Below are 21,782 nucleotides of genomic sequence, written 5' to 3'. Positions count from 1 at the left end.
TCATACTGGATGTGGGAGATTAGCTTAATAAATATCAGTCTTTAAGGATCAAAATGTTTTTTCTTTCTGAAATGATCAAGAGCAGGAACACTCAGAAGAGGTGCTTTATCTTCTGTTACTTGAATTGGATAGTTAGAGTTGGTTTTGCAAAGCAAGCTTTCCTGCATACCTATGGTAATAGGAGTTTTTAAATAGCTATTGCATCTGTTCAGTGAAGTCTCTGTACTGCTTAATATGCACTGAGGGGTTTATAATTTTTGTCTAGATAGATATATCAAACTATAGCTTTCTTTTTTTTAGTCTTTATTAAGATAAAACATTGATTCCCTTATGCTTTAGTATTGAGCGTGTGAGGACTTTTTATTGCTGCCTTTATACAAGTGTGCATATGAACAAATGCTGGTTTTCAATGTCCAAATGACCTGTTGCAAATTTCAGTTTGAAGCAGTATTTGCGGCACTACCCTTGATATGTGGATAGTACTGCAAATTTTCTGCAGCGTTTTGTGTGAGAGTTTGTAATCCAGAAAAAATGCGCCCTTAGGCATGAAGATACACTGTCACTGTACTGACCAGACATGAGAAGAATAGGAGAAATAACTTCAGAGCAAAGCATTATATTATTAGTATTTGATTATGAGGTATTAGAGATCAGACGTCTAATTAGCAGGCTGTTAAGCATCAAAATTTCACATTGCATTCCAAAGTGCCCCAGATTTTCTAGTTTTCTGTTTCTCAGTGTCAAACCTTTAGAAAAAATATTTTTGTGTCATTTTTAATGAGAAGTTATTTCATTATTTTAACCAACATTTTTGTCTTAAACTGTATTGAGAGAAAAATTTAAAAGGCACGTGATAGATAAAGGATGATATGCCTTCATGCTCATGCCTTCTGTTGCTCTATTTATTATTTAATAACAATTCATTAGGTCTGTTACTTTTTATGGAGTGCAAAAGTTAAATGACTCTTGTCCATGTAGTTGCTTTCTCCTTTAAAATATGTGACAAAAAAAACAATTTAGGTGTGCAAAGAGTAACTTGCAGAATTTCTTTGTTTTCACCTTCAAGGAGAGAGGTTTGGAAAGAGCAGGGAGAATGGCCCTTCAGGGTACGAGGGCTTGCAGAGAAGTCAACCTTCCACCTGTCCGGGAGGAGCAGGGCAAGCTGCTCCACGAGAGAAGGCAAGCTGGGAGCTGGGGAGGACAGCAAGGCAGGCAGGGCGTTCTCCTTGTGAGCAAGGGGTGCAGTCCCACAGTAGCCAAACAGGAAGATGAGAGCAGGTTCGGTGGCAGTCACCAGGAGCAGCCGGCAGCCCAGTGGTCTGTAGCCACAAGGCACGCTTTAGGTCGAGCCAGGAAGTCAAGTCAGCGAGTCAAGGTCAAGACCAGTCAGGTATGTAGATGTAGCTCAGGCAAGGCTCAAGGGCAAAGGCCTGAGCTTGAAGGCAGTTCTTGAACTGCATGAGAGCAGACTCCAGTGAGGCTTCTTGCAGCTCTTACCACAGCAGTCTGATCCCAGGTTACTCAACTATGCTGCACCAGAGCAGGCCTTGAGCACAGGCAGTGAAACCCCTGGCCAGGGATGGTGGGGAGAGGCGGTAGAGCCTGCTGGCGTACTCCGGGGCCTGACATAACCAACCAAACGGGGAATGTGGGCACACCACATCCTCAGTGTGGATGAAGGTAGTTGATGCTGCTGCCATTTTGTCACCTCCTGGTTGGGTGGAGAAGGACCACATCCTGCGGTGGCAACCATCTCCTGCGGTAGGTGGTGAATAGGTAGGCTGTGTCATGTATAGCCCAACAGCCTAGCGTCGAAGCTATGCTGGCAACATTCAGTGCTGGACCCACTGTTGGACCATGGTGGTTATCTTCCAAGTCAAGTCATGGAAGTGCATGGTGAACATAAACTAGAAAAAATTCGGAGCAAATTCAGTCTCTTGAATGGAAGATAAGATGACATACCTATATGTACTTGTAGTAAATTATTTTTGTTTGAGGAAAAAGCCAGAAATAATCCATCATTGTTGGAATATAACTTAATCCACACTGAAAGCAGTTTTTAATTTTAGCTGTGCATGGAAAGGACACGTGTGGAATAGTGGAATGAATTTTTAAGGTTCTCTTCTGTCAGTGTAACGTTCTGGTTTGGGCTCATTCCTTTTAAATTCAAGTAGTTTCTCCTGGAAACAGACACTCTGTAACACTGACAGGTTTTGATGTTTCTGATTTAAAGAATAATTCTTCTGCCCCAGGAAAATCTAGCCCCAAATTGAGAATAGGGTGTTCACAGTGCTTTATTCTTAGATCTGTGTGCTTCTATTTTAGAAAAAGTAACTCCTAAAGTGCTTTACATGCTAACCTTTTATTTTTTATCTGAGAAGTACAGGCACATGCGATTTTTGTGGCTCTTTGCCAAAAGATTATCATTTACATAAATATTTCTTTCAAAGGCGTAGTTTAAGACATTGAGCTCAGGAGGTTAGAATAGAGACTTCAATCTGCACACCAGCAGTGGGCTATTGGCTTCTGAACAGTAGCTTTGTTCATCGTATTCAGAACACTGTTCGCATTCAGAGTTAAGTAGAGCTGGCATTAAAATTCAGCTAATTTGTTTCATGTGATTCATCAGCTGTGTGTTTTATTTAAATCTATGTCACATTCTCTTTTGGCTTTTTATTTTGTAGATTTAAGTGTTGAAGTAGGCCACTGTTTAACTCTTCAGTCCCTGACTTAAAAAGTGACTTAATATTCATTTTGCCAGTGTTGTAGGATACTCACAGTAAATATATATAACTAAAGTATGCGTTAGTGGTTTTGGTTTTTTTACATTTCTGATGTTTGACTAAAAATATACACATTTACAGTTAGTTTAGTCGTAGTTTTATATAAGGCAAAATAGAAGAACCTAAGTAGTAGCTAAATATTAGTGTAAAATACACACTTGGATTCTGTTGAGTATACAAGTTTTACTTTGATACTGCCAATGTTCTTATTTTTTTTTCTTTTGACCTCTCACTCCTTGAGGTGAGGACCACTTTTAGCTCCTATTAGGTTTCTTTAAACACTGTTGGAGAATGAACTGTTTCCATTTTTTGAAACTGTAACTTACTTCCGGGTGTGAAATTTCTCTTCTTACAGAAGCACCGCCTTTTATTCTCTTAAGGCTGGAGCCTGTGGAGCCTTACATGCATTGAACTTCCCTAAAGTGGATAATCCCACTGCCCTCCAGACGACTGCTCGTAATGATTTACAGGATCAGACCCTTTGCTAGAATAGGCTACACTTGCTTTTATGCTTTATATTTGTTACATTTTCCTATGCTGTAGAAGTAACATCTCACTGTGAATAGTTATTCGTAGATACTGACTGCCTTATGACAGCATGGTATGGCAGTATCTTCCATCTGTTAGGTACATGGTCCATTCAGATGTTTTCTGGCAAAATTCATAGGAATTTATTAATTCTACTTTTAGTATAGGGCAAGACTGTCCTAAAAGATCAGATTGAAAGATTAACACACAGTTAAAATAAATTTTTAATGTAAAAGACTTGCACTTATTTCAAGCATCTAGCATTGATCCTCAATTCTTTTATTCCTCTTAACATTAAATGCTAAATATTCTGTGTAAATCTGCTGCTGTTGTCTCTGGAATAATCCCATGGTACAGAAAATTCTGCTTTGTATGGAGGATCTAAAAATAAAAGAAGATCATTGCTTTTAAAAAGCTAACAGATTGTGAAATAAGTTAAGATTGTTCAGCTCATGATAGATTTAGTTCATTAGCTGTATTAAAAATACAATTCAGTTACAACCAGATTTTTTTTTAGAGTGTTATGTTCTTTTCTCTTCATAGAAACATGAGTGTGTATTTATTTAATGTAAGAGATTCTTGGTTGCATTTTGATAGGTTACTGAGTGTACATGATTGCTCCCTCTTCCCTTTCCATCCCTGCCTCAGTGCACTCCTTTCCCCCACAACACCACTGGCAGTTGCCTTAGCCTCTTTAATTGTCCAGCAATCAGAGAAGACTATTACGCTTTCTTTGTGATACGCTAACTTCTTTTTAGGAAGTTACAGCAGCTCACAGAGCAGTCAATATGTCTATGCTAAGTCATCGCTTTTCATGGAACTGCGAACATAATATGTCTTTGGAAAAAGCCATTAACTAGTCAGGTGCCTCATTCAGTTTTATATTTATATAAAGTTGGGGTTTTTTTTTTCCCCTCATAACTTTTTTCTATTTTTCCTTTAAATACAGCGTGGTTACTTCACTGGTATCCATATAGAGTGCTGCCACTTTATAGTCATTACTATAGCCATGTCAGCCATTCTCAGTGCATTCTTTTACTGTTTCCATTTTTATTATACTGGCTGTGGGAAACATTTTTTCATTTCAGTAATCTTTAATTTATATAATAATTTCTCATTTGGTATCAGATGAGATACCAGTCATGGTACTATAAGATGAGATGTCAAATAAGATAGGTCCATCTGACCCATCATGTCAGCCTCCATCACTTGCCTGCATTTGGTAGGAGCTTTTCATAAACTTCCACAAGGCTAACATTTAATCCTTCTCCTTGTTCCTTCCTTCCTAAAACTGTCCTTTATACCAGTGCTTATAAAAAATCCCCACCATTGCTTGACAATAGTCATAATGCATCAAGAGTCCCTTATATTGATCATGTCTCATTGTTTTGTTGTTATCTTCTGTTTGTGGCTTCTTGTTTTACAAGGTGAATTACTTGAAAGCAGGCAGTTGTTTTTCCACTTTTTACCATGAAATCATGCACAGTTGGGTTTTGATCAATGTCTAAGATGCCTGAGTGTTCCTGTTACAAGAAATGTTAGTTTAAAAATGAGATTTTTAACCACAGAATTTCTGGTTGGGGTATCGGAATTTGAATGGATGTTTGAGGTTAATGTTGACAAATGTTAACTTCCCCTTACTTTGGATTTGATGCTACTGATCTATAAATTCCTGATCTGATTTTAGTCTTCTGTATGGCTTCTTTAAGATTTCTCTGAAGCATACAATTAAATCAGATTACTTAGCAGTTTGAGATTTTTTGCATATTAGAAAATGTTAAATTGTTCTTTCTGCAGACACTGCAGCTCTTTATGGGTTCTCTTCATTTTCCAGAGAACAGGGAGAACGGATGCAAGTGTACCAGTATTTCACCCTAGAATATAACTGTGCAAATGGAAGTCATACTGTAATAAACATTTTTTTTCCCCCAGAATTTCAAAGAATATTCCTACAACTAAAGATGTTGAACCTCTACTTGAAATTGATGGAGATATACGGAACTTCGAAGTATTTTTATCTTCACGAACACCTGTTCTTGTTGCACGTGATGTAAGAACCTTTTTGCCATGTACTGTAAACTTAGATCCCAAGCTACGAGAAATTATTGCAGGTGAGTATGCTTTCAAATAAATGGAAAATGACAACTGTATTATTTCTTTTCATTTTAGGTAGGGCTACTTTGCATGTTATGGAGAATCCTGGTTTGTTCATAAAATCAGACCTTCAGATTGTCTGATTTGACTTCAGTAACAGGCCATTCAGTTTCACTTACTAGCTTTGCTGCAAAGGCCAGATCATACTAGAATAAAGCATCTCTTTCGGAGGGGGGAATCCACTGTTCTTGCTTTGAAGACTGCTTTAGCAGATGTTGGAAACCAATACACACAATGATATTTTAGTAGTAGAGATGCAAGTTGACTTTGTTAACAATTTTGAACAGTGTCAGTAAGATCCTGTAGAACTGCAGCCAGTGAAACAAAGTGGAATGTCTCCATTTGATGTATACCTCACTAGATACCTGTGCAGTTGGTACCTATGAGTTACTTTTTAGTCTGCTATAGTAGGATATTTAAATTCATCCTAGGGCAAGTGTTGTTTATTGTGCAGTGGTTGTTAAGCAGTTATCTTTACTTCCTTGTAGTCTCAAAAAATGCAGTCAGGTTCAGGTATGTTCTGTTCTGCAAAAACACTCCACTCAGCATTAAATGTTCTGACTGCTCACTGCTGCTGTGGATTGATGTGACGCATGGTAGGGCACTTCTTGTCCACTCTTAGGGATTGCTACTTGCTCTGGAGTAAGGCTAAAGCATCCTGACATTTCTACCTGTTAAAGACATGCTAAAGCTTCAATGAAAACCAGAACTTTAAATTTAAAATAGGATCCTTATGAGTCTTTGGTATAACAGTCAGTATTCTAGGTGGGAATTGAATTCAGGTATTAATAGTTCTCTTTGCTTGTCTCTCTTCTGTCATGACACTTTTCTCACTTTTCTTTCAGTTGTCAGCTGGCTTTTTTTTTTTTTTTTTTTTTTACTTTTTTCCAACTTCCTTCTCTGCACTTGGTGGCTGTAGTGGGATGGCCTAACTTCGTTCACAAGCTCTGTCTCATTAATCTCTTCAGAAACAGTACAGGTCTGACTATCACATCAGACATACTTAACATCAGAGACATGCTTGGCATGATGTATTCCTGCATTTCTTCCCATTTGAGTTGGGATTTGTAACTTGTTCTCTCTGAGAGAGAATGTTTAGAGGCATTTAGTATGCTATGTAAATTTATGCAATAAATTGTCCTAACTCTCCTAAAGACTCCTGTGTATATGTGATCCTCAAGAGAAATCAACCAAATGCAGCTGAAAGTGACGCTTGATGTTCTACTTGATGAGTTCTGATTGGAGTTAAATACACAAAAATGTACTGTAATGAATTGGCAAACAAATCAAAACATTTTCAAATATTTCAAGCAAAATCTCATTCTTTTTTACCTTTTTATTTTTCAGATGTTCGTGCTGCAAGAGATCAAATGAATATTGGAGGACTTCCTTATCCCACATTGCCTTTACATGAGGCACCTGCTAGAGCAACATCTCTGTTCAGTCAGCCTTCATCAGCTTGCTCTTCTACAGCCTCTTTCAACGGACCTTTCAATAGCGGAGTTTTATCACCGCAACCTCATAGCAGTTACTATAGTGGTATGACAGGACCTCAGCATCCGTTTTACAATCGGGTAAATAATCGAGAGCCAATTCACATTATTCTGATTTAATCTGGTAATATTGCAGATGTCATCTATACAATATTAAAAGTCCCATGCAGGTTTTATTTAGGGATGGTGAAAAGTCCTAAAGTTGGTAAATTCCACAGTAATGTTCAGTCACTGTGGTCTGGGGGAGAAATGTGCTAAATTGCATCAGAAAAACAAATTACACAAGGGGAAAAAATGTTCAAATCATTTTGAGACACTGCTCAATCGTAGGATATTGGAAGGTTTTTTTTATTTTTGTGGGGTAAACTGTGCTCAATGATTCACATACTTGCTCACAGACATCGGAAGGGATCCTGGCTTTTTCGTGGTGACTTTGGTTAAAACATACAGAAACACAATTGGGGAGCCATAGCACAAGAGTGTATGTCTGTCTTCCCTTTTGTCTCTTTTTAAAGTTATTCCGGGATGTTACACTAGTTTAAAGGAATTAACATAAACTGCATAAAACATACATTTTTGAGCTATTTGTGGGCCTCAGAAAACATAGTCCTGGGCATGGCTCACTTGAAAATTGAATCAAGTACTTTATAGTTGGATCAAGTCTAAACTTACTATTTTTGTGGGATGTATTCAGTATTTTAAGCTTTATTTTTTACTTTTTTTTCTGCAGTACTACTATTGGGGGAAAAAAAGTAGAAAGCTGATCTAAGTAATAGCTTACTTCTATATATAGGAAATGGCCTCAAATTTAAGTAGATTTGACCGTAGGTGAATGTTTAAGCTCATAAACTGGAAATGAGTTATTCCTAAATTGGTGTTTGTTAACCAAGGCAGAAAAGAGTACATGTAGCACAGAATTTTTTAAGTTATCTGTTCTAAAATTGTTCTTATATCCCCTCAATACAGTGACAATATACTGTTTTGTTGAAAATAACTTAAAATGACATATATATTGAAGTCGTCCAACACTGATAAATGCTTGTCACCTGAATCTTTGTGCTGATACTAGCGCAGCTTTGTTAAAGTGGGTGTTTAATTGGAAGCCCTGTTTTTGTGTCTGTGTTACTGTACATGACAAGGTTTAAAGTATGGAGTGACACACAGTTGAAAGTTGTGTGGTTTTTAGCTCTAATAAGCATTACAAAAGCAATTATTGGTGAGTCATAAGGTGTTCTTACAATCAGTTTATTTGTTCATTTGCATTAAGTGCATACACAGTCTTACAGGCATGCTTACTTTTTTGCCTGCTGAAGACTAAAATACTTCTGTTTTGGCCTTTCTTTCTGGAATTTTATACTGCCCTTCTAAGGTATAATTGTTTTTAGCATTTCACACTTTCAAGTATTGACAAAGAGCTATGTTCATTACTTTAGAGTAAGGTACTGTCATGAGCACCACATACTGAGATAAGTGATGAGAACCTTATACTAGTAGAAAATTTAGACTGAGAGCCTGTTGCCTTCAGCATTTTCAATCATATTTCACTTCTCAGGTTTTCCTAAGAATGGTATTTAAAAAAAGAACAGCAACTGAAGAATAGGCTCTCCCCAGTAGAAGCTGCTGAGAGAGGTCTTGGATACCTGTATGGCACAACACAGTGTGGGTTCAAATACTTCTGTGAAAATACCTGAATTTCATGCAAAAACCCCCTAAATTCTGGGGATAGATGCCTTATTCTGATCAACAAATGGTTCCTGTTGTGTTGTCTTTAAGCATTCATTTGTGCTTAAGAAAAAAGCCTTTGAGCTGCTGGGGGAAAAAAACTCTTGTTTATTTTTAGGTTATACAATTTTTTTATTATGTTTCTGCTTTGTTCTTTAGATGCTCCTGTGTTATGGACCTTGAACTTCCAGTGACATAATCGATTCATTTTTGGTTTTAAAACCCTATTCTCCCTCTATATAGCTGTAAAGGAAAGAATATAGTCCCGTGTAGTAGCTCTTTGACTTGGAGCTTTGGCTCTCAGTATAGGACTATGCTGGACATGTACATTTTATTACTGTCTAATGGCCTGGCTTTGTTGGATTCATGTTCAGCTTCTCAAAATCACTGCCATAATGGATCATTGCGGATATCATGTTCCTTATAGAACCACAGAATCGTTTAGGTTGGAAAAGACCTTGAAGATCATCCAGTCCAACCATTAACCTAACACTACCAAGTCCACCACTAAACCAATTAAGGGTAGAGTAGTAATTTCATGTTTCCTGGCTTGCTGGCTGGATTATTTTTTAATGAAAGTAAAAACTAGGAATCATGAAGGTTGGAATGGGGACGGTCAAAGCAGTAGGCAAGTCTAATTGGGATTTCCTGGGTGGGAACTAGAAATTATGGTATGTAAAGACTTTTTCTTTTCTTTTCTTTTCTTTTCTTTTTTTTTTTTTTTTTTTTTTTTTTTGGGCAAAAGAGGAGCAGATTCTTTTGATCTTGGAAAAATCATAACCACCATACTTACACTTTATAGGCTATCTGCAAACTTGGAGAACAGCTCTACACTATTTTATGCCCAACATGTTTTTACGTTGATCTCATGTTTTCATGATACCTGCTTTCAAATGAAGATTGAGTCTGTAGAGTTCAAGCCTATAATGGAGAATTAATCCCACGGCTGGGAAGCAGTGGAGTAGCTGAAGTGGGCTCAAGGCATAATTAGAAATTATGAAAGAATTGTGGGATAATTGCCTTATTGGACAAATTTTTTTCATTGCTTTGTAGTTTGATGACTTGCAACCAACAAACAGGTGCTCACTCTGTGTTTCAGAGGATAGTCGTTGCAGTGAGAGCTAGGCACTTGAATGCAGTATGATCATTAAGCATTTTATGCTTGGGGGTTTTCCACGTGGTTTAAGCTGTTAGTGGAAAGCTGAGCCATTTAATTATTATAGAAACGATATGAACTTTTTTTGGAGAGAGTTTCATTTCCAGATAATACCATAGAATCTGTGCCTTATGACAGTGAAATAGTTTTAAATCAATGAATTTTCTGATTCTTCCAAACTAACCAATAAATGTAAGGCAAAGGCTAGGTATTGGTTCTCCTACCTATTTAAAACAAAACAAAACAAACTTCCACATCTAGACTAATGGTTACAATGCATATCATGTCACTTCATATGTTGCAAAAGCATATGAACTTTTTGCGGTAATCATGTGAAATAGTGTGCAAAGACTACCTCCAGCAGCGAAGATTATGGAACCATTTGTATTTTCCAGAAATTACTGAAAGTTGTAGCGTATGCCATCTAAGTAGTTGACGTACGCAGGAATTAACCTTTAATATCTCAGCTCATTTACAGCTGCTTCTGAATGCAGTTTTTTTAGTCCTTATAGACAAATCCAAGGTGGAATACTTCAACAGATTTTACTCTTCCCTCATATATTGGCCATCGAATCATAAAATTATTTACTCTATGCTGAATTTGGTACACTAGACTTCTCAGAATCTTGTCATGTGCAGAAACACAAACCAAATAGTGTGTTCTGTTTTGTTAAATAGCTGGGTAATACAATTTTTTAAATACTGTGTATAGAAGCATCAGAAATCTGTAATACAGCCATTATTTTGAGATTTCTGGTTTGTTTTTTTTTTTTTTTTTTTAAGAACTGGATAATGAATTGAAAGCAATGAGCACTAATTCTGCTTTCCTAAAATCTAAAGGCTCTATTGCTTTCCATTACATTGCCTTAAAAGAGAATTGATAAGGAGATGAAAATCTCTATTTCAAAATCTAACTCAGATTCACAGATATGTCAGAACAGAATTCCACAATATTAGAGAAGCAGTTTGTACCTCCTAACTGCATTGCCAGTTGTAAGGTTCATAACTCTTAAGTGTGCGCTTGGGCATACACAACACACACAGGTTTTGTTGCATGCCAGTGGGTAGCATGTGAATTTCAGGGAAAAAGTTTTTACAGTTTATTTTAAAACTTGAAAGATTGGAGCATATGGGATCCTCTGTTGGAAGTATATATGTAATTTTAAGATCTCTTTATCTTCTAGAAGTGACTTTATTAAAAGCCTGAGTTCTCATGTGGACCCTTTACACTGTGCTGATGAGATTTTTGGAAACTGGATAGTGTTTATTTTCTTGAAATTTGTTAGTAAAAAGGGATAAAAAGGAACCCAGTTACAAAAACCGTGATAAGAGTTAACTGATACTTGTGGAGGGGAAAAAGAAGTATTTCTCTTTTTAAAAAATGTTTCTGATATTTGTTTTATGATAATTAACATTGTCTTTTAAAATGGTATTTGTATTGAACAACATGCATTGACGTATTTTGACCAAAACAAAGCTCAAATATTGTCTGCTATAAAAATCTATTTATACATTATTAAAATATAGTATTTGTGGAAGCCTTCAGATTGGTTGCCACAAATACAGGAAGTTCTAGTGATGCTATTATGCATCACATTTTTTTTCTTTTGGTACAGTTGTCTTCAGTATTATGAAACATTGGAAGTTTTACTGAGCATCTAATTTTGGGTTTAGCAGGTCTGAGAGAGTGAAATTATCAGAATTAGCCTTAAATGATCCTATTCCCATACACAGAACAGATGTTAGAGTGTAGCTACCAAAATCACTCCAAATCTGTTCCTCTGGAATACCATGCCAGAGTACCTATTGGCGCTGAGGGATTTTGAAGAACTCCAGAGCTTTTGACTGAATTCTGTTCAATGCAAAAAGTAAAGAAAGCTAGTAGTAATTGCTATTTTTCACTTTATTAAACTCAACTAGAGGATGTGTTTTGCTGAAATAAGTTTTATTTTATTATTACATTTTGATTTGTGTAATTGTTTGTCCCTTTTTTGTTACATTTTTTTTTTTCCATAGCCATTCTTTGCCCCATATCTTTACATGCCAAGGTATTACCCTGGCAGTTCTCATCTCATCTCACGTCCACCACTAAAAACGAGTTTGTCCAGAGATCAGAACAATGGCCTAGTAAGTATTTTGAAGGATAATTCAAATACTAACCTAGACAATAAATATAGTGAGTAATGAAAATGAAGGTTATTAATGATGATTCACTGTTAGACAGGTACAAGCTCTATATTACAAATAGTTTAAGCAAAGTTGTTATTAACATGTAATGTAAAATGTATTTTGTTTTAACTTCAGAAATTACTCAGAGAGGAAAACCAATTCTAACATCCAGGTATCCAGATTAGAGGAGTATAACCTGTAATATTGGCAGGAAAATATTTTAATGAAAATGCCAGCTGTACTACAGTAAAGAAATTGATGTAGTGTAATATTGTAAGAAAAAGAGCACTACGTCTAAATTTATATTCAAATTTTATAAGATAAAATTATATCCTTTAATGTTGTAGAGAATACTGGAAATTGGAAGGTCAAACTAAAAAGTTAAAAGGGATGTTTTAAATATTTAAGTAAAACAAAATACATTTTATCTTAAGTATGCATTAGTTGTACCTTGGTTTTGTAAGTACATATAATTCAACTTTACCCATTGAAAAGGAAAAACGAGCAGACTTTTCTAGCTTCCTGTAGAACAATAAAATTCCTATTTAACAGTATTTATTTTACTGACAGATGGCGGTTCAAACGGAATTAAGAACTAAGGAAAGCTAAAAAGTAAAAGCCTCACTTGTCAATCAGTTTATTTCTAGGATATTGATACAATGAGCAAAGCTATTAAAAGGTGGTAAAATCTTTAATCACTTAAGGAAGACAAATGTATTTCTGTTGAATTATGTATTACTACGAGATCATTCTCATTCACTGTTTATTTCATATTTTTTGTTGAGCCCTTGATCATTTTACCCAAACCATAATATTTTGTTGTTGTTAGGATGTTATCAAGGAGGATGCTGATGAGGGGCTTCCTTCACCCACAGACCCCTCAATGGTAAATGAGTAGTCATGTGGTGTGGAAATTTTAGCATCTCATTGCTTTTTCAGCAGTAATGAGTCTGCATTAATCATAACTGCAGTTCACTAACACTGCATCAGCGGCTTTGGTGGGCAAATAGAGTAGTTGAAAACTAATGTAGTTCGTGAATGAATTTAAGAGCTAATATTTCACTTATAAAATGTATTATATTTTTCCCCTGTAGTTTTCCCCTTGCCTTTCTCAGTAGCTATGGTGAGCTTTCAGTAAAAAGTGTTGTGATAGCTAAACAGAGTGAAGAATGACAGCTGGTCATTCGGTACTTAGATTTTAGAATGAAGTTAACTGTGTTTTTTCCACTTTAGTCAGCGCTCTCACCTGATCCATACTACTTTAGTTGGTGACATAAAGCTATTGCCGTTAACATGGTATAAAGCAACTTTTGCTAGAAATTTTAAAAAAGAAATTGCTGGTCATAAGCTTATTCTTGAGTCAGAATGCTCATGACTTGCTGTTTTCCATGACTTGCTGTTGTTTTAGCCTAAGTATTCATGCAAAGATGTCTTCTTTATGGGTATCTGTTTTAACTCTGTGGGAATCAATAGAAAATCAGGATCTATCACCAAAGCAAAGAGGTTAATATGATTGTTGTCATTCTCTTAATACTTGCTGCCAATAGTTGTTGGCAACAGTAATAGTTTGGTCTTGGTTATTTTTTCTTCTAGTGAATCATTGCAAAAACGTCTTTCCATTGTTGGGCAGTGAAAAAAAGCCCACACAAATTCCGGAACTGTATTTAACTGCACATAACCTTCACTGAGCACCCATGTTTGGGTGATGCAATGGAAAGTGTACCTTAAAGTTCTCTCTTCCAGGTCATTAACTACCTTGTGTGAAGGGATAACTTTGGAGTAAGTTTTTCTGGTAGTGTATTTGTGGAGATGCTGATGCCTTCCCTGTGTTTCATTCCTTATCTCAGTATCCCATTCTCTTCCCAGTCCTTTGCAGCTTGTCAGTGCAAGGAGGAAAAGTAAGGACTTTTGAGAAAGTGGTAGAGTGATGGCTGAAGTATGTGTGTATCTGTGAGTGTGAGAAGGGACACAGGGGCTGGAAAAGCAGGGTTTAGTCTCAGGGAAAAGTAGTGAATGAGCTCCAGCAGCAGACCTGGACCTGGTTGCTCTTTTGCTTGCTGCCCTGAGTGTGTACCTTAAGCACACATAGGCTGCAGTTTCAAGCAGCAATTTAAAAGACTCATGTAAGTTATATAGTCTATTGGCTGTAGGTAAGAAAACGCGGGAGTTAGAACATTAAGAGGAAACTGTTTGAAATAAAGATAATGGAGGATTTTAGTAGATCTGTTTTTGAGTTTAATTTATACTACTGTGAATCTGTGTAGTACAGCACATCAGAACATGCACTTTTCTAAGACTTAGCAATATTTAACTTACAGTGTAAATCTAAAATTTTGGATTTTTTAAAATCTCTTGGGTAGTTTGTGAGAATGTTGTTAGTCAGGGTATGGTGTTAGAGGAGAATGGAACAGAATAGACTATTTCAGTTGGAAGGGACCTACAACGATCATCTAGTCCAACTGCCTGACCACTTCAGGGCTGACCGAAAGTTAAAGCACGTTGTTAAAGGCATTGTTCAAATGCCTCTTAAACACTGACAGGCTTGGGGCATTGACCACCTCTCTAGGGAGCCTATTCCAGTGTTCGACCATCCTCTTGCTAAAGAAGAACGTGTGCCTGACAGGATACCTCATCAGGGTTTCATCGATTCCAAAAACACTTCTTCTGTAGACTTTATTGAAATTTCTTTGAAAGGAGACAGTATTATACTTGTTTCAGGTACTGCAGTTACCCAGAGGTGATGGGTACAATAATTTCATCCAGCTATTTAGGTAGCTCTTAATTGATGGGTCATTGCCACTATATAAATGATACAGCTTTTACTTATTAAATGGATTGGTGCATGCGAAGTAATGAAATAAACTGAAAAACTGTACAAAGTAGTTAATGAATACCAAGATGTATAACTGGTTTGATGATTGAAAACAAGAGGAGCGTGTAGAATCAAAATTGTCTTTCATGCAAATCTGGCAAGGAGCCAGAAATGTTGTAATTTTACATCTATGTAAAACAGAGAATAATCATTCCTTTGTATGTTCTAAGTGTTACAGGGCCAAAACCAGTTTCTTTGGGAGTATCGGGGTTTTTTTTACACAGATCATCATTGCTACTCATTGCATGAGTTGGCAGAGCTGCGTTGAGGATGTTACGTGATCTAGTTAAGGCCCTGCCGTTGTTGGCAGTCTGACACTGGAATTGACCAAGTTCTGAAATTTCAGATCCTAATCATTAGTCTTGTAAAATCAGTGTAAGTCTAGGTTAGCTTAGTGGAAATGAGAAATACTTTGAGCGCAGTCATCCTGTATCAATAATTTGACTTCTGCGACCTTCTACGTTTGGATTCTGTTGCTGATGATAAAATTGTCTATCTCAGACTGTAGTTTACTGTTCTTTACTGAATGGATCAAAGCTGGATGTCAAACCGGTAAGTTTACCAATACCATCTATGTAGTTGTATCGACATGAAGGTGCATTCCGAATTTTAGGGTATCGGCTTAAATCACTAATGAAAGTAGGCTTGACTGAAGATGTCAACCTGTGCACATCTGTGATGGAAGCAAACATGCATTTCTGCTGACTTTACAAATGGTCATTTCTGACAGGAACTGCAAAAACTTCTAGAGTGCTCTTCTGAAGAGTTGATCACTGGATTGTAGTGTTACCTATATCTGTTCACAGTATCCCCTATTATGTTAGAAATCAAACTAGCATTAGCAGTGGTTATCTGTCATAAACTTAATCATGTGCCTTTGTTTGCATTATTAATTATGACTTGTTATGATGCAGCTTGTTGCAATATAATTACTTTGTTTAAATACATTTTTCCTACTGCACTGAATATATAATACCTTACGATGTAGTATGTGTGCTTTGAATGAGAACTAGCATGGCCCAAAGCATGTAGTGTAGATAAACATACAATACTCACTAAGAAACTGGAAGTGCTTTTCGAAAGTTTGAGCATGAAAGAAAGTGTGTGGCATGGCAGTTTTCTTATATGGATTTTCCAGGTGCTTTTATGTAGCATTTTTGTGCTTTGAACATTTGCTCTTAAAGGAAGTACCTTTTCAGTTCTGTGAGTGGTGGTGGTTTGCCTTTTTTTTTTTTTTGCGGGGAGAGGGGGGCAGTTGCTTAGATACATGGTTTCAGAGTTATTTGAGATGCATTGGTGGTATAATGTGATCTTGAAATGGCAGGAGAATGTTTGGTTAAAAGCAGGGTTTTCCATCAGAAACATAATGTAAAACCTCTATGCAGACAAAATACAGCAAGTGTTGCTTTTTTACAAGTGCAAAACTTCCCTGCTCATAGGAAAATAGTATTTGTATAGCATATACAAAATGTATATTCTGAAAGTCTATCTTAAAAGTTTCATCACACTGTGAAAATATCCCGTTTCTGGCCTAACACTGATTTCCTCTGTTTACTTCAAAGCATGTCATCTGTATGTTCAACCTTTCTGATGTTGCTTTAAGTTGTTTCTCTTCATTCTGTTTTGTCCTTTTCTCAAAGCCGTGTAAGTCTGGGTTAAACAAAAACAGACAGGTACAGCCACTTTCTGTGAATTATCATCCACTTATTTCAGAGTCATTTCAGAAGCTATCATACTGGCGCTTCATGCTGGGCTGTCTGTAAACTAATGCTCATTACTAGCCTTGAGGTTTGTTTTGACAAGCTGCTTTTAGCTTTTGCATGGCAAATACTTTTCAGACTAATGTTCTCTAAGCATCTCTAACAAAACCACTAAGGCTGAAAAATGTGTCGGTTTAAGTACAGTTTTAATTCACTTACATGATGACAGTATCCCTAAAGCTATTACATTACTTATTCTTCAGAGACTGCTTTTTATAAAGAATGATTTGGATTAATGTGCATCTATTTCAAACAGTTCACACTTTAACAAAAATAGTCTAAATATTTTAGCGCTGTTCTGTATCTTTTTATACACAGAAAGAGAGTTTCTAAACTAACTCTTAATGCATGCAGAAAGAATGCCTTGTTCTTGATAAAAAAATATTTTGATCTGAAGGAGACCTGTTAAATTAGAAGTGTTTAAAACTTTTCTTCATTTACTTGTAGATGTATGATAGATAACGCATTTAATAAATTCAGAGAACATAATACCTTCTCTTTATTGGTGTATTACCTAACTCATACCAATAGTAAATAGTGTGTTTATGGGGAAATAATAGACAAATCTGGTATTCTGAAGAAAAACTCAAAGTAATTTTTTAAAGAGGAAAAACAGAGATGTATATAAAGAAGTATATTATAAATAGTTTGTGGATGAAACTTCTTCCTGTCCTCTTCATCAGTTTGATGATTGGCTTACACCCTTAACATGATAAAGATTTTAGCTATGCTAAGAATCAAACTAGATTAAGACCTAAATTTCCTCCTTTAGATGCCTAATATGATAACTCATTAAGTATTGTAGGCACCTAATTAGGTGAATCTGAAAAGTAACTGTCTTGTCCTCAGAAGGAATACCAAGCTCCTAAGTTAGGTGCCTAGACTGTAGTGGAAGTATAACACTTAATTTTTATGTAATAATTTAGGTAGACTACCTACGTGGAAAATGGGGTATATCTGTTGTTTGTTTAGTGTCCAGTTGACATCACATTTAAAAAAAAAAAAAAAAAAGATCAAAGGAACAAAGATACAAAGATTAGTGCCCCAGCTCTGTTTTCAGGCAAGTGTGCAAACTGCTAGGCTTAGATTCCCCACAACCTCCTGTAACGTTCTTGAATGAAGTGGATAGGTTGCCAGTTTTAAGTCCATTTCAAGCACATCTGGCAGAGAACTTAGGGGGAATTACATGTAATAGCATCTAAACTTTGAAACTTGGAATAGCTTAGGTGGGGGGCATGCCTGCCTCCCCAGATCAGGATATCTCCAATAACAATAAGTTAGAAATAACTGAGGTTAAATGGTAGTAGATAATGCATTTTTGGATTATTGCTGCTTTGGAATTAATAGTTGAATAAATTCTTAAATATCCTGGTTTAGGTAATTCAGATATGGTTAATGCCATTCTCTGTGATAATCCTTGGTTTTCATAACCAGTATATTTGCATCTATTCATTTATATTAATTCTGAAATATTAAATAACTTTGAATGAATTAAATAAAAATGGAAAAGTATTGCAACTATAAAAACAGTCTTCATTGGTGATTAGAGGAATATAGTCAAACTTGACTAACTCAACTCTGGATAGTCAAAATGCACTTTTACGTCCCAGGGTTTATGCATGTGATGATGAGCTTTGAAGATTTAGAAGCTCTTTTGCATCCTCCCAAAATGAGCTTCATTTGGTGCATGGTCTACAGTGCTGAAACCAAAACTTCCCATTCCGAAAAAGGGGAGGGTGCAACCTCCCTCGCAGGAGGAGGGCGTACAAGTATTTCATAGCTGATAGAACTGTTTCTGATTATGCTTTTAGTAATTTGGGATCACTAGTGTAACTGTTTAGAGCTTTGCACTTTGCTCCTACTTAATGCACAGGTTCCCATCCGGGCAGAATGTGGGGTTTTTTGAAGAACATACTGTCTTAGTATACTGACTACCTGCAGATAGATTTGTTTTGTTTTTCCACGCTTTCTTTGAAATTCCCAGAAGCTTGCAACACTAACAGGACAACCTCTATGTTACAGATCTGAGTTGTGAATAATTTCTACCTAAATCTTGCCAAAGTTTGAGATACATGAAGCATCCTCATAGTATCTTGGGGGGCAGTGGCAGCGCTGCTCTGTGTTTCTGTACAGTGGTATACAGACCCTTGGCTGATCTTGAACGAATGGAGCTGAAGGAACCTCTGGAAAATGGACAGATGTTGCTAAAATTACAGAGTGAATCCAAGTAATTAAGGAATCATAGAATCATAGACTCGTTTAGGTTGGAAAAGACCTTTAAGATCATCCAGTCCAACCATTAACCCACACTACCAAGTCTACTCTAAGCCAATCAAGGGTAGAGTTATGTTTTAGGTCATCTTTGTCTGACACTAAACCAGGAGTTTTTAAGACAGGAAAATCTAAGTTGTCTGCATTATTTGGAAAAAAAACAAACCAAAACCAAACCCCAAACCAAACTAACTACTAAAATCAGGGGGAAACTCTGAGTAAAGGTGCATTTGAAATTGATTAACCCTTACTTAATATTTCTTATTTTTATGTTGCTTTTCTTAAATAACATTGAGTTAATTTCTCACGTAGGCAGGAGTCAAGATGCTGTGTTTTTCCTCATATAAATTCCGATAATAAATGTTTCCCAATATATAGGTATTCTGATAGTAATTAAAAATGCCTGTGCATTCTTATTAAAATGTAGTTGAACACATTTTGATTTGCGTTAGGGTATATTGTGAAATTCTGGGTGTACTGAGTATTTGAACAAATCTTACATGCACATTTTCTCACTTCTTACAGGGAGCAGGAGCGGGCACAGGATCAACCACAGGAGTATCACATGTGTCTCTGAGCACAATGAGTGTGGAAGCTGTGTGTGAGAAGCTAAAGCAGATAGATGGTCTGGACCAGAACATGCTGCCTCAGTACTCTGCAACTATAAGAAAGGTATCAGCTGAATTTCATTAATGTATTTAGTACCTAAACATGGAGATACACAAGGAAAAGGAAATGTTTAGTTGCCTCTTTTCTCGAAAATGTTTATTGAAACACACCAAAAGTCAAAACAACATCCGAACTTCTATGTGTGCTAAGTTTGGAGGACATTTTAATACAAGCATATATATTTCAGAGAAAATGCTCTCTCTCAAAAAGGAAAAATGGACTCAGAAATATAAATGCTGATGACACTGATTATTCTGAAAAAAGAAGCAAGAAGAATGTTTTCAAAATTGCCATGTGTAGATAAATAGGGTTGCAAATGTGTTCTATATCCAGGTAGCCACATCCCTCTCCCCCCCCAAGAAACTGGCACATCTCTTCTGTTATAAACAAGTGGTGAAGATGGTTCCATTTCTCTCTTAACACATTCCACATCTATTTGCTTCAGAAAAAGGCAACTGTGCGTTTTTCTGTTACTGCTCTTTTCTTTGAGACATTAGCACAGAATCATTTTTGTCTTTTACTTTTTTTTCACTGTTCTGTGTGCTCCATTTACAAAGAAAGAAGGGAAAAATATGAAGGTTGTCATTAGTGAGTGTTTTTGCTGAGCTTGCTTTGTCGTGGTACCTATCATATCTTAAAAAATACAGGGAGGATGTTGATTCAAGGATTAAGAGACAGGTTTATCATATGAAGCTTCAGTGATGTTGCTTAAAGCAAGAAGTAGGATGTCAGACTGCAACTCATTAAGTGTATTTGCAAAAAATTCCAGTTGCTTCAGTGGCTCTGGAGTGCTAAAAGAATGTGCTCATCGGGTATCTCCAGTGAGGTTCCTCTTATTTATATTCTTGCATTTCTTACTACAAGTGGTATCATGTAAAAAGGAAGAATGAAAATGTCTCAGTCTGGTCTTGATTAAGACCATCTGCTGGAATTTGGGAACAAAACCACTGGGATCCCTCAGACTGAGCAGAGCTCTCAACTTGGGTCTTCCATTTTGTGGCTACTCTCCTCAGACATGCTTCCTCTTTTATGTTCTGTCCATCCACTGATACATGGTATAAAGAGAAATACCTCTCATTGTTATGTAACAAAAATAGTTCTGTATTGAATTTGGTGCTGGTGGAAGTTAAGCACTATATAAACATGCCTAACATAAGGAATCACCTTTCTGGAATATAGATGGTGTTCAGACACTTCTGTGTTGATCTCTGAATGATGATGAAAATTAGGGAGAAGTCTGATCTTCTGTCCCTGGGTATTTCTGGTGATGGGAGGAATGTAAGCCTGTATTTATGCAGGGAGGGAACTTCATGGAGGTAATACTTGATCTTGGATGCCTCAAGCCAAGGGTCAGATGATGCCTGGGACTTAATTATCTGATTATCTTCAGATACTTGGGCATCTGCAGTCCATTTGTGTTCTGAGTCTGAGAAATCTAGGCAGATGAATGTGGTTTATTGTCTGTGAAATTTTCTGCCACTGATGTGTTGTTTCCTTATGTCTGTTTCTAGAACACAATCATACTGCCTTTCATATACACATTTTTATGGGTTTAGCATTTTCTTTTTTTTTCATGACAGATTCTTCTTGTCCATCAGCAATCATCAATAAATATTCTTTTATAAATTTTTTAATTGCTTTTTATATAGAATTGGACTTAAGAGTGATGTTGGGGAATTTCACTAGTAGTCCCCATCAATATATCCGATTTTAATTACCTTTTTAGTCTGTTACTGCCATGCCATTAGTCTTGTATCGGTAATTTACGTTATTTAGTTTTATTGTTTTAGGCAAATATAAATGGCCGTGTCTTGGCTCAGTGCAACATTGATGAACTGAAAAAAGAAATGAATATGAATTTTGGTGACTGGCACCTGTTCAGGAGCATGGTAAGACTTTCTCTTCAGTATTTCAGGTCATCATAAATTAGTCTTTTTCATTATGAACCTTATCTTTTTTCTTTCCTGTTGCTTTCTTGTTGTCATCATCTTGAAGATGACAAGCATCGTCTTAAAACATGCATGCATTTATTATTTTGTTACTTGGTCTTTTTGTCTTGAGCATTTTAATGAAGAACTGGTTGCCTCTGGATTTGCATCTTAATTGATTGTGAACTCTGAAGTTTTGCCTCCTCTTTTTGTAAGATCTGTTTTTCCTGTATGGGTTCCCTTTTCCCTTTTTAAATTTGCCTATTTTAATGAAATT

At 36.4% G+C, this 21,782-nt stretch overlaps 1 protein-coding gene across 3 annotated transcripts in view; it reads left to right on the top strand.

Moving 5' to 3' along the window:
* KIDINS220 (kinase D interacting substrate 220) overlaps positions 1 to 21,782 on the top strand; it is an 81,609-nt gene that overhangs the window by 53,606 nt on the left and 6,221 nt on the right. The window contains exons 23-29 of one of the 3 annotated variants that reach the window (XM_075707097.1): positions 5,244 to 5,422; positions 6,813 to 7,039; positions 11,853 to 11,963; positions 12,835 to 12,891; positions 16,518 to 16,550; positions 19,434 to 19,580; positions 21,368 to 21,466. In XM_075707097.1, coding sequence (XP_075563212.1) covers positions 5,244 to 5,422; positions 6,813 to 7,039; positions 11,853 to 11,963; positions 12,835 to 12,891; positions 16,518 to 16,550; positions 19,434 to 19,580; positions 21,368 to 21,466 — 853 coding nt within the window. The remainder of the gene's footprint in view (positions 1 to 5,243; positions 5,423 to 6,812; positions 7,040 to 11,852; positions 11,964 to 12,834; positions 12,892 to 16,517; positions 16,551 to 19,433; positions 19,581 to 21,367; positions 21,467 to 21,782) is intronic. The other 2 variants (XM_075707098.1, XM_075707099.1) reach the window with 2 other exon arrangements.

The sequence above is a fragment of the Pelecanus crispus genome, chromosome 3, assembly GCF_030463565.1.
Source record: "Pelecanus crispus isolate bPelCri1 chromosome 3, bPelCri1.pri, whole genome shotgun sequence".
In the NCBI taxonomy this organism is placed as follows: Eukaryota; Metazoa; Chordata; class Aves; order Pelecaniformes; family Pelecanidae; genus Pelecanus; species Pelecanus crispus.
Note: the sequence above shows the minus strand (reverse complement) of the source record. Positions and strands in the feature narration are given on the sequence as shown.